We start from the raw sequence: 12323 nt of genomic DNA on the forward strand, positions 1-12323 counted from the left end.
GGGGAAGAGACATTTTGAAGCCATGTAAATACTGTTTCATCTTAACTTTTGCCCACTAATTGCAGCTCTTATTGATTGGCCTTGCCTGAAACAATTATCACACTGTGATGTTGTAAAAGTGATTTATTATTTGTCTTGTTCTTTCTACTTACACTAATTTCTCTCTAAGGAATAGTTGTCACTTCACTATTTATTTATTCAATCATTCACTTATATCAATAATGAACTCAATATTTGTCATCCCTTGGAATATAAATACATAGATGACTCGTAATTTTGTAATTTGTTATTTTGTTACTCAAGTGTTCTAGTTTTGAGGCTTTGGGAGTTCTTTTGGAAAGGTGTCTCCTGTGACACCACCCCCCTTTTTTTGTGGTGCTGGGGGTTGAACTCAGGGCCTTGTGTATAAGAGGCAAGCATTCTATCTCTAGCCCTCCTGTGACCTTTTGGCATGCACTTATTCTTTAGTGCCTTTTGCTCATCTTGTAGTTCACATACCAGGTCTACCAATCAACCACTTCTTTAAGGAGGTCTGATTCCGTGAATTAAAGAAATGGTGTTTAGAAAGTAAAATCTGAGTGCTAGTTATACTTATTTACTGGGTGCCATATTTCAAGGACTTCTCAGTAGACAGAACTAGAAAATATATGATACATATTAATGTGTATGTATGTAACATCTGTATTTCTATATCTATCTATATGTTTAAAAAGGTAAGCTCATACTGAAACTTTCAACTACACCCCAGAAAGAGGGTTTATTTCTCGCTTCCTCAACCCTTACCCCTCTTGCTTATATGTAACTTTTTGTCCAGAGAAACCTGATTCCACATATCTGCTATATTCACTATCTGTGTGTGTCTCAGATTTACTTTCTACTATGATTTACTACAATGTTTTTGTTCTCTATCCTTACAGTATCCAATCAAAACAGTTTCTAAAGTTACTTAAACTAGCTTTCTTCCTCAGTTCCTTTGTTATCACACAGTCATTAATTTGTAACATACTTATTTTCATGTGTCACAGTTTGCATTCCATTAGTCCTGATTTATTTGATTTCATTTGATAAAAATCACTCTTGTAATGCACAAGTTTTATGTTTTAACAAATGCAGACTCATAGCTAACACCACAATCTCATATAAAGTAGTTCCATCATCTCAAATATTCCATACTATTCCTTTGTAGTCAGCCTCTCTCACACTCCCAACCACTGAGCTGTTCTGCATTTTTTGGAATGAATGTAAGTGGAATCACATCCTAGGTATCCTTTTGGATCTGGCTTCTTTCAGTTAACAAAACTCATTTAAGATTTATCTATTGTTGTGCCTTCATTTTTATTGCTGAGTAGTAGTCCTTTGTCTGGATGAAACCAAAGTGTGTATATCCACTCATCTGTTGAAGGAAATATGGGTTATTCTCAATTTTTCTCAATTATGAAAAAAATACAGATTATTACATAAGCATAGTTTTAAGTTCACTTGGATTTACCTATGGAGTGGGATTGCTGGGTTATATAGCAAATATATATTTAACTTCATAAAGAACTACCAAATTCTTTTCCAAAGTGGTTCTATCATTTTGCACTCCAAGAAGGAATTTAGGAGAGTTCTTATTACTCTGCATTTCCAACAGCATTTTTAGTTTTATAATTTTAGCCATTCTAACAAGTGGTTTTAATTTTTGTTTCCCTAATGCCTAATGGTATTAAGCACATGTTTATTTGCCATCTATATACCTTCTTTTGAAATATCTGTTAAGATTTTGTTGATGGGGGTAGAGCTTAGTGGTACTGAGCTTGCTTAGCATGCACAAGTCTGGGTTTGATCACCAGCACTGTGGAAAAAGAGATCTTGTGCCCATTTAAAAAACTGGGTTGTATATTTTCCATTGCTGAGTTTTAAGAGTGCATTATACACAAGCCCTTTATTTGGACATGTGATTTATAAATATTTTCTCTTAATTTGTAGGTTGTGCTTTTATTTTTTGAACAGTGCCATTCACAGAGCAAAACTTAAATTCTCATAAATTCTGATATATCCATTTTTTACTTTATGGATCATTCTTTTGCTGTTTATGGGTTTGTCCCATAATTTTTAGTTTCATGCATTAAATTTGGGTCAATGATCCATTTTGAATCTTTTTTTTTTTTTATAGGCATGTGCCAAGTTTTTTTTTTTCTTTGCATCTGGATATTGAAGTATTCCAATGCCATTAGCTGTAATGACTTTTTTCTCCACTGAACTGTCTTACTATCTTTGCCATAAAACAGCTGAATGTATATTCATACAGCTCTCTACTGTCCACTTATCTATGTATCCAGTTTTTTGCCAACACCACAAATTCTGAATTACTACAGCTTTACAGATGGTCTTAAAACCATGAAGTGTCTTATTTTCTTCTTTTTAAAAATTGTTTTGGCTGTTATAGTTCTGTTGCCTTTCCAAAAATATTTCAGAATTAGCTCACTGATTTCTAAAAAAAAAAAAAAATTTCTTGTGATCTTGATTGGGATTGTGTTTAATTAATAGACAATATGGGAAGAATTGACATCTTAACAATACTGAGTTTTCTAATCCATTAATATGATTTATTAATTTAGGTTGTGTTTTTTAGTTTTCAGACTGCATATATTTTGTTACATTTGTACTTACCCATTTCCTTCCCTTTTGGGGGAGTGGGGTGCTATTTTAAACTTTGAATTTCAATTTTTCACTGGTGGTTTAAGAATACAATAGATTTCTGTATACTGGCTTTGTACCCTATGACCTTGCTGAACTCATTGACTGGTCTCAGATTTTTTTCTGTATGTTCTTCATGCTTTTCTATATCAAAAACTGTTATCTTCAGATGATTCAATTTCTTCTTTCCTAGTATGTATGCACTGTATTTAATTTTCTTGCTTAACTATACTAGCTAAGACTTCAGTGGTGATAAAAAAAATCACTGCCTATATCTTTAATACTAATAAAAGACTAACCACCTTCCCCCTACTAGTGTTACTTGTTAAGATTTCAGCAGGTGCTCTTTATTAGGTTAAGGTCCCTTCTAGTTTGCTGAGTTGTGTTCATTTAATATCATGAATAAATGTCATATCCTGTAACATGGTGGGTTATACTGATGAACTTTCAAATATAGAAATCACCCTTACATTCATGAGATGAAACCCACTTAATCTTGATATATTACCCTTTTGCATGTTGCTGAATTTATTTACTAACTAATGTCTTTTTGACTTATGTCTAGAGTTCATGAGGGAAACTGGTCTGTAGTTGCCTTTTCTTATATTACCTTAATTCTGGTTTTGTATTAGGTAATGCTGGCTTTAAAATGAGTTGGGAAGTATGTCTGCCTCTTTTGTTTTTTCTGAAAGAGATTGTTTGGGATTGGTATTATGTCTTCCTCAAAAGTGTGGTAGAATTTGCTAGCAAAACTGAATTGGTTTGAAAATTTTCTCCTTTATAAGCCTTTAAAATTAGCACTTCAATTGCTTTACAAATATTTAGCATTCAGGTTAACTATTTCTTTATTGTTGCACTTAGTAATTCCTTGATAGTTTGTATTTTTCAAGCAATTTGCCCTTTTAATCCAAACTATCAAATTAATCAGAACACAGTTGTTTGTAGTATTTTCTTATCTACTAGTATCTTTGGGGTGAGGTACCCTTTTTCATTCTCAACATTGATAACCTGGTCTTTTTTCCTTTGATCAGCATCACTTAAGACTTACCAATTGAAATTTTGAAAGAAAAAAAAAAAAAACTACCATTTTTTGGTTTGATTACTTTCCTCTACTGCTTTCTTGGCTTAAATTTTATTGATTTCCACTCTATTTTTTTTCCCTTCAGCTTGCTTTGGATTAGATTTGTTCTTCTTTCTCAAGATCTTAAAGTTAAAAGCTTAGATTGCTGACTTGGGACCTTTCTTCTTTTCTAACATATGCATTTAACACTATAAATTTTCTGCCTGTATTATTCTATCTTAATCCTCAAAATTTTGATATGTTATACTTTCATTCAGCATATACAATTGTAAAATTCCCTAGAGATTACCTGTGGCCTGCAGGTTACTTAAAAGTGTATTAACTGGTGCCAAGGATATAGCTCCAAACAGGCAGAGTACTTAGGTAGCATGCAAAAGGTCCAGTGTTCAATCCCCAGCACAGCAGGGCAGGGGGAGTATATTTTTTAAGTATGTGAATATTTTCCTATTGTCTTTTTGTTATTGGTTTCCTGTTTTATTTCATCAGAGCCAGAAAATATAATAGGTATGAATTCAATTCTTCAAAATTGCTAAGGTAGGTTTTATGGCACAGGATGATCTATCTTGGTGAATGTTTTACATATACATGAGAAAAGCATGTGTCCTGCTGCTGTTGAGTGTTTTATAAACAAAACACTGTTTTAGGCCAGGCTGGCTGAGTGATGTTCAGCAATGCTGGCTGAGTGATACTGAGAGAAGAATTTTGAAGACTACAACTGCCATTGTGCATTTTTCCATTTCATGTTTTGATTCTATCAGTTTTCACTTTACATATTTTGGAGGTCTGAGGTGTTGTTTCTTGAAAAATGAACTATGTAATGTTTCTCTTTCCCTGACAATATTTGTTGTTGTAAATCTATACTGTCAGAAATCACTATGACTACTTCAGCTTTCTTTTGGTTATTATTTGCATAGTATATTTTTCTCCATCCATTTATGTCTTTAAAATGGGTTTCTTATATATTGTTTGGCCTTACCTTTCTTAAAAAACAAATCTGACAGTCTGTCTTTGATGTATTCTGACCACATTCAATGGTTGGATTAAAATCTACCATCTTGCTTTTTAAAATTTTGTGCTGTTCTTTAACTGTCAGAGGATTTTTCATAATTATACTTACTCTCCTCTATTTACTTATTATTTAACTTCTTTAAATTTCTTTTTCTGTAGATACTCTAAGGTTTACAATATACATAGTTAATCAGAGTTCACCTTAAATAACATTTTGTATGTTATGTGTGGAATAAGGACCTACAACAGTGTATATCCAATTCCTCCCTCCCATCCTTTGTTGTTATATATTTTATTTTTACATATGCTATAGACAGAAAATATACTGCCAACATATTTACTTTATAAAATCAGCTACCTCTTAGAGCAATTAAAAAGAAGGAAACACTAATAATAATTGTCCAGTAAAATGAACCAGGGTTCCTTGGAGAAATGCCTGACTTTAAGACTAGCCCAGGAAATACATGAGATGAGCCTAGTAGTTCCAGAAAGTAAAAATGTACCCTCCCTCCACCCGCCATCAAAACCAAAACAAAACAAGCAAAAAATTCCACAAAGATAAGTGTATATCAAAGGGACAAAGGAAAGAAGTGAACAGCTCCCAAAAGTTAAAGCTAGAACAGTTTAGGAAAAAAAAAAAAGTGGTATTTCATTATAACCCAAAATTTAAAACAAATGTTTATGAGTCAAGTCATATTTAGATAAATAAGTATTTAAACAAATGAGAAAGATCAGATAAGTCTATACCTAAGAACCTAAATAATTTATGTAGATACTCCTCCTTCAGGGAGGTAGATAGTCTTAATTCCCATTCCTTAAGCTGGGCTGCATATAGTGATCTCCTTCCAAAAACTACAGTATGGAAAGGGGAAAACAAGGAAGTAAAACAGAAAACTTGTTAAACACTTAGATTAGCCTGGTAACCAAGTTAAGAGTAGCAATTAGTCAGTACATAGTATTCACCCTGGACACAGTATGATGACAATGGCACCTTAATTACATGGCATTCTTTCCTAAAACCAATAATCCCTGTCTAATCATGATAAAAACATCAGACAAATCTCAACTGAGACACATCCTACAAAATATGTAACCAGTGTTCCTCAAAAACATTAGATAATAATACTATATCAATATTAGTTCATTAGTTTTAATAAATGTACCATACTAATATAAATTAAGAAGAAATTTGACACAGTATGAGCAAATGTTCTATACTATCTTTATAATCTTTCTATAAATCTAAAACTGAAAATAGAAGATTTATATAAGAAGTAGGGGAAAAGTGATTTATCTTTGCTTATTCCATTTCCACTGTTCTTCATTTCTTTGTGTAGATTCAAGTTTTTGCTGACATAACATTCTTTCTACAGAAGGACTTTAACATTTCTTGTAGAGTAGATTTGCTGGCAATAAATTCTCATGATTTTTGTTTAAGAAAATATTTTAATCGTATTTTTGTAAAACGATTTTGCTAGGTATAGAATTCTGGGTTAAGAGTTTTTCTTTGTTCTGTGTATAATATGTCTCTTTTCTCTGGCTGTCTTTGATTTTTCTTGTCTTTTGCTTTTAGCAATCTAAATATATATGTGTATATGTGTGGGTATTGATAGCATTCATCCTACTTTGTTATTATTCCTGCTGTTCTTTTTTTTTGAGGGGGAATTCCAATTACAAATTCCACAGTTCTAGGATACTTTGTTCAGTGTTTGATTTTGTTTTGATTTTTCTTTGAATTTCAATATAGATAATTCCTATTGACTTATAGACAATGCAATTCCTTCAAATGGGCCTGTAGTAATAGGTATTAATTAATTTTCTTAGAAATTGAACAGTGTTTGATCTTTACTGTTGCTATCAATACTCTCAAGTGTTTCTATCACAGGCTCAAATCCCTCTGCAGGTGGGTCCTGGCTTACCCAGTTTATTACCCTGATTGTCCCATTATGTTTTAAGCTATCACCTCTCTAATGTGCTACAGGTTGTGGCCTTCTCAGTCATATAGCCACTCTCATGGCACTGCTGTGCACCTAACCTGTCTTCCTGCTCCTCCATCATAGACTGAGATAGCTTTCCTTTTCTATTTCCCCAGATACAATGTGATTTCTCCAGTGCCCTAAGAGTCACACTGTTGTTTACTTCCTCACAGAGGTTTTTGTTTCATGGAAGAAAAAGGATAGAAAGATTCAAACAAATGTTTTGGCTCCTAATATCGTAGCCACTCTCCCCCTTCTCTCCTTCAATGGAGGCTTTTCCAGGACATTCCTGATTTTTCATATGGAGTATTCAATGGGGCTCATGATGGAAAAGACTATAAGACAAGACAGATTCACCCTACTTTGTGAACCCAAATGTTTCAAATAGCCCTGCCAGTGCACACCTGGTCTCTAGTAATTCACTAACCACCCTAGTTTAACTCCTGTCATGGTGACCTGCCCAGTGCCCTAATCTCCTCTCTCTCCCCATAGCCTCTGTCTTTCCCTAAGCTTCAGGCCAGCTGACTGCCCTGAAATCTTTGCACTATAATGGATTCAAGGAAAACTGTGAATCTGCTGTACGTTCAAGTTTTTTGTTTGTTTGTTTTTTCATTATAAAGTTCGGAGTGTTACAGCTTTCAGCTTTCTGTACACCCAAATGAAAAAGTACTTCTTTGTTTTTTGACTTGGGTAGAGTACAAGACTAAGTCTCAAAGGTCCTGGCATTTTTAGCTCAGTTTTCTCATCTTTCCTTATTCACAAAGTCTAATTGAGAATCAGATGAGAGAATGCATATATAATGTTTTGTAATCTATAAAAACAAATATAGAATTATTATCTAAGCCTGATAGCCTCACTTTCACTTAGCAAAAACATAAAAGACATGTTTACCAGCTGCACCTGGTAAAGAACACTTGGCACATCACTTAGTATGCTAATATTCAAGCAGTTGTTACACTAAAAATTGCTTTAAACCTGGCATATGTTTTCTAATTTTTTTCTACAAGAAGCTAAGGGGGAAAAACATATTCTTTTGCTCCATTACAAACACAGACATGGGATTAAAAAGCAAATGAGGCTAGAACTCTCAAGTCCTAAAGACACTGTCAAGAAGTTGGGGGCGGGGGTATTGCATTCTTTACAGAGTTAAATAGAAAGGTTATTTGAGACGGAATAAGCAAAAAATTATTTGGAGAGTAGCTCATCTAAAGTTTGTATGAATAAACTATTCTGTAATAGTTCTCTCTGGTATGTAGAATTTCTAACAAATAATTTAATGTTTCTTTCTCAGAAAAGAATATAATAAATTACTGAAAGATTCAAAGTACAGAGAAGAAATAAGTCATAATTAACTTATGAATTTGGGAATGAGATCTCTAAGCAAAGATTTTAGCCTGGTAAAATTAGAACTAACATAATAACTTCTCCATATTTAGCTTTAATTTCAAATAAACACTAAGAAAAATTTGTTTCTTATTTTTCCATAATGTAATTTTTGTGCATTTCAAATAGAATTGTCTCTTCAAATACTAATTTTGAATACAAATATATATCAAAAAAGTTTTGTGGGCTGTGAAGACACACAGAAAATTCTAAAGGCAGATACAGACTGACTATGTATAAAATGTGTGTTGTAAAGAATAAAGCTGAAGAGAGGTTCAACTTACGAGTGGAGGCATCATGCCCTTGCTTGAAGGTGGGATGACAACTCGAAGATCTGGTTTCCGATTATTCATTCCAAGATTGCCACCACCTGGTGGAGGGGGAGACTTTGTAGGCATGGCTTTGCCTAAACTATTTGCACCAGTATTTCCAATCATATTTGGAGAAGCTCTTGAGTTTAGAAATCCATTCCCTGGAAAATTTATTAATGTGAAAAGAGTCATTAAAATACTTTGTCATAAATACAAAGCACATTTGCCCAGTCTGAGTTGCAAATGGATTTAATAAAACTCACTAGGGTAACTAACCAGGTATCTTTCAATATTTTAAAAATAAGTAAACAAGTTAGTCAACCAAAGTCTCAAACACTTATATTATAAAACTGAACACTAATGCCACATCTATGAGAAGCATTTAAAATACAACACACATTCCTAATACGTCATCTCATATTGGGGACTATAATAATGGAGACAGTGTTTTAAAAAATGACTGTGCTTTCATTCTTAGGACACAAAAGTACCCCTATACTAGGTTCTAGGTACTACACTAGGTTTCAGGCAACTCCTTAACTGCAGATTACTTAGCACTCAGCTTTAATGCCTCATTTCCACCAAGAACTTCTTTTAGTAGCTCTACTTTTTCCTGTTCTGTTTCTTCAGCTTACATTAATGTCCGTACTAAATAATTATGGTTTATCTAATTTTAATCATCTTATTCCTACCTTTTAACATTCCCTAATAGAAGTGTCAATCTCCCTTAGGTGAAATAAGGAAATAGGTACATTGTGGTACATGTTCTGTGCACGCAGAACTTTTGGTCACCAATTGAGATATAAATGTATTTGGTTTCATAAACATTCTAGATATTCTAGTCCCTTCTGTGTGTAGTAGTCTATGGATTGGGTGGGGATGACTCCACGCCTCAAGCCTCATCCCCTTGCCACAAATTGGCTGGATGACAAGACATTTGACTTGGGTCCAAGGCAATGAATATAAAACATTCTTGCCCACCACAGTGACTGAGTTCAGGAATATTCCAACAAATATTTCCAAGGAAGCATATTATTCTTAAGTCATTTTGAGATTTAGAAGAAAGACAAAATGAGAAAAAAACTTGATAAAGAAAAGAGAATACCAAAGAAAGGAAGTAAAACCTCTTTAAAATTAAACTATGTTTGCAGTTTGTACCACTTAGAAGTTAATAACAGATACCAATGCCATTTAAGCCTAAGGGTAGCTTTCTCTGAGCTGCAACTGATGCTATACTATTAGAATTATCTACTATTCATCAGCTAAGAAACAAGTATACAAAAACATGTAATGAATATTCGTTTATAAAAGAAACTATGTATCATATGGTATTTAGATTTCTAAGTTTATTGCAAATAAACCAGTGAAGAATAGAAAACATTATACAATGAATTTGTAAAAATATCTTATGAAAACTGAATTACTAGACATAAAATAGTGTTAACTGTTCATACAAAATTAATTTTGTTTCAATTTTTTAAAGACCAGCAATTTTAAAAACAAAACATAAAAACTATAGGTTTACCACATATAGCATTTGTTTTTAGTAATAAAAGAAGTTTATTGCCATAAATATGGTAATATTATTCTAATTTGAAAAATTCTGAGTAAGCCTTTTCTATTTTGCATATAGAGGTTAACTTAAAAGCACTGTACAAAATAAATTTATAATTAACAATTTTATTCCTAGTGTGTATTACAGAGCTGACCAAGAACAAAATATTCAGAATTCTTAACTAGAATTCTGAAGGGCTGAAGAAGATTTAAGCTCTCTGGGTAGAGCTCAGAATTCACATGTTATCAATAAGTGCAACCATGTAAAAATGGTTCAACCTCTATTGTATGTAAAGTACTGTTGGGAGGGCAAAAGAAGCAAAACAAAAAAGCCTTCATGGTCTTCAAGTAACTTTTCCTCTAGTTAGCAAGAACACACTGCAGAGGTATGAATATATCAAATTTATACTTAAAGTATGGGCAAAAGTAATGCAACTAAGGGTAACCACATAAAACTTAAAAGAAAACAGGAAGTATGCACTGGTCTCAAGTATGTAGGCATAATTAGGGAAGCCTTTGTAGGACTAACCTCTGAGTAGTTTGAAAAGACAGAAGAATGAGAGAAGAAAACAGAAGGGAAGCCTAATGGATAAATGTGAAAAAAAAATGATAGGCTCAAGGCATAAATGAATAGGTGTAAGCAATTGCAGGTAAGACAGCCTAGAAAACCCATGGCTCCAGGGACAATCAAAAGGAAAGGGTAGCTATATTTGTTCTACTGCTTTTTAGCCATTATAAAGAAAAAGAGAAAACTTAAAAATTCACTAAAAATAAGTACATAATAGATATGTTACACACACACCTCTTTTACTAACATATATGGAAGGACTAACCAAAACTGAATGTCTGCTGTGTACTTAACACTGATCTAAAATTCTTCCTAATACTCTATCCTGAGAAGACTGAACTCTAGAGAAGTGAAATGATACTTAGATAATTTTGATTCTCCCGATGTTTCTTAAATAGAAAAGAAGCACGATAATTTAAAACCACTTAAGCCATGTGCAATGGTGCACACCTGAAATCCCAGCAACTCGGGAGGCTGACGCCGAAGGATCAAAAGTTCAAAGGCAGCCTCAGGAGATTAGTGAAGTATGTAACAACTCAGTGAGACCCTGTCTCTAAATAAAATATTAAAAAAGGCTGGCTTAGTGGTTAAGCACCCTGGGTTCAATCCCTGGAATAAACAAACAAATGAATAAACAAAGAAGCAAACAAACCACTTAAAATTCATACTGTAAACCATGTGGGGTGGCACATGCATATAATCCCAGTGGCTTAAGAGGCTAAGGCAGGAGGATCATAAATTCAAGGCTAGCCTCAACAACTTAGCAAGACCTTAAGCAACTTAGTGAGACCCTCTCTCAAAATAAAAAAAATAAAATGGGCTGGAAATGTGGCTTAGTGGTTAAATGCCTCTGGGTTCAATCCTTGGTACCAAAAAAAAAAAAAAAAAAAAAAAAAAAATCAAAATATACTGTACTTGGCAGATTATAAAGCACTTTCAAAGACAATAATAATAAAGAGGTCAACTGATAGACATATGAATTCTAAAATTTGGAAAACTATTACTAGAAAGAGATGGATTAAGAGAGTTTATAAATATAACTTTCTGAAGAAAATGAAGGCTTTAATGTACATTTTTGGGGGGCACGGGATATTGGGAATTAAACCCAGGAGTGCTTTACCACCCAAGCCCTTTTTACTTTTTAACTTGAGACAGGGTCTCACTAAGTTGCTTAGAGCCTCGATAAGTTGTTGAGGTTGGATGCCACCACACCTGGCTCTTCTTATATTTAGTTTGAAAAAGATACACTATTTAGTTGAGTTATTTGAGAATTAAAAATTTAACGTTTTGCTAATGTGATATAATCAACTTTGTTGAATCCTAATCACTATATTTCATGCTTCAGTTCTGAAAGCCTGGGGGCAAAGAAAAGAAATGCTAAGTAGGGCACCTAGGAATGGTTGCTTCTCTCTAGCAGGTGTCATTCATTCCGAATTTCAGGGTTCTAGATGTTATTTAGTTCTTTTCCTCCTTTTCACCTAATTCCTTTTGTTTTTTTCTGAAACTGCTTACAAAGTGACCTACAAGTTTTAATTCATATGTCTGATTTAATTTTGCTGTGAGAACTGGTATTTCAGTCAACCCTATGAGCCTACTTCATGAATTGTTTCCATTATCTTGAAAGGGTTTGTATAAAATCTGGGCTGAATCTCTTTTCCACAACCCACAGAGCAATTTCCTGCATCCTTCAGAAAGCTGAGTTGGGCAGAAGTAACTGCTAAGTCAGACATCTGGAGAACACAAATGTTTCTCAAATAATTTTA

General features: G+C 33.4%; 1 protein-coding gene across 11 annotated transcripts in view; it reads right to left on the reverse strand.

Moving 5' to 3' along the window:
- The window catches only part of Mef2a (myocyte enhancer factor 2A), a 154532-nt gene that overhangs the window by 15433 nt on the left and 126776 nt on the right, over window positions 1–12323 (reverse strand). For all 11 annotated transcript variants that reach the window (XM_058576830.1, XM_058576832.1, XM_058576833.1 and 8 more), the window contains one exon: window positions 8412–8599. In XM_058576830.1, the coding sequence (XP_058432813.1) occupies window positions 8412–8599 (188 nt within the window). The remainder of the gene's footprint in view (window positions 1–8411; window positions 8600–12323) is intronic.

The sequence above is a fragment of the Marmota monax genome, unplaced genomic scaffold (assembly GCF_021218885.2).
Source record: "Marmota monax isolate L192 unplaced genomic scaffold, Marmota_monax_Labrador192_F-V1.1 WCK01_AAM20220418_F8-fsc00005, whole genome shotgun sequence".
In the NCBI taxonomy this organism is placed as follows: Eukaryota; Metazoa; Chordata; class Mammalia; order Rodentia; family Sciuridae; genus Marmota; species Marmota monax.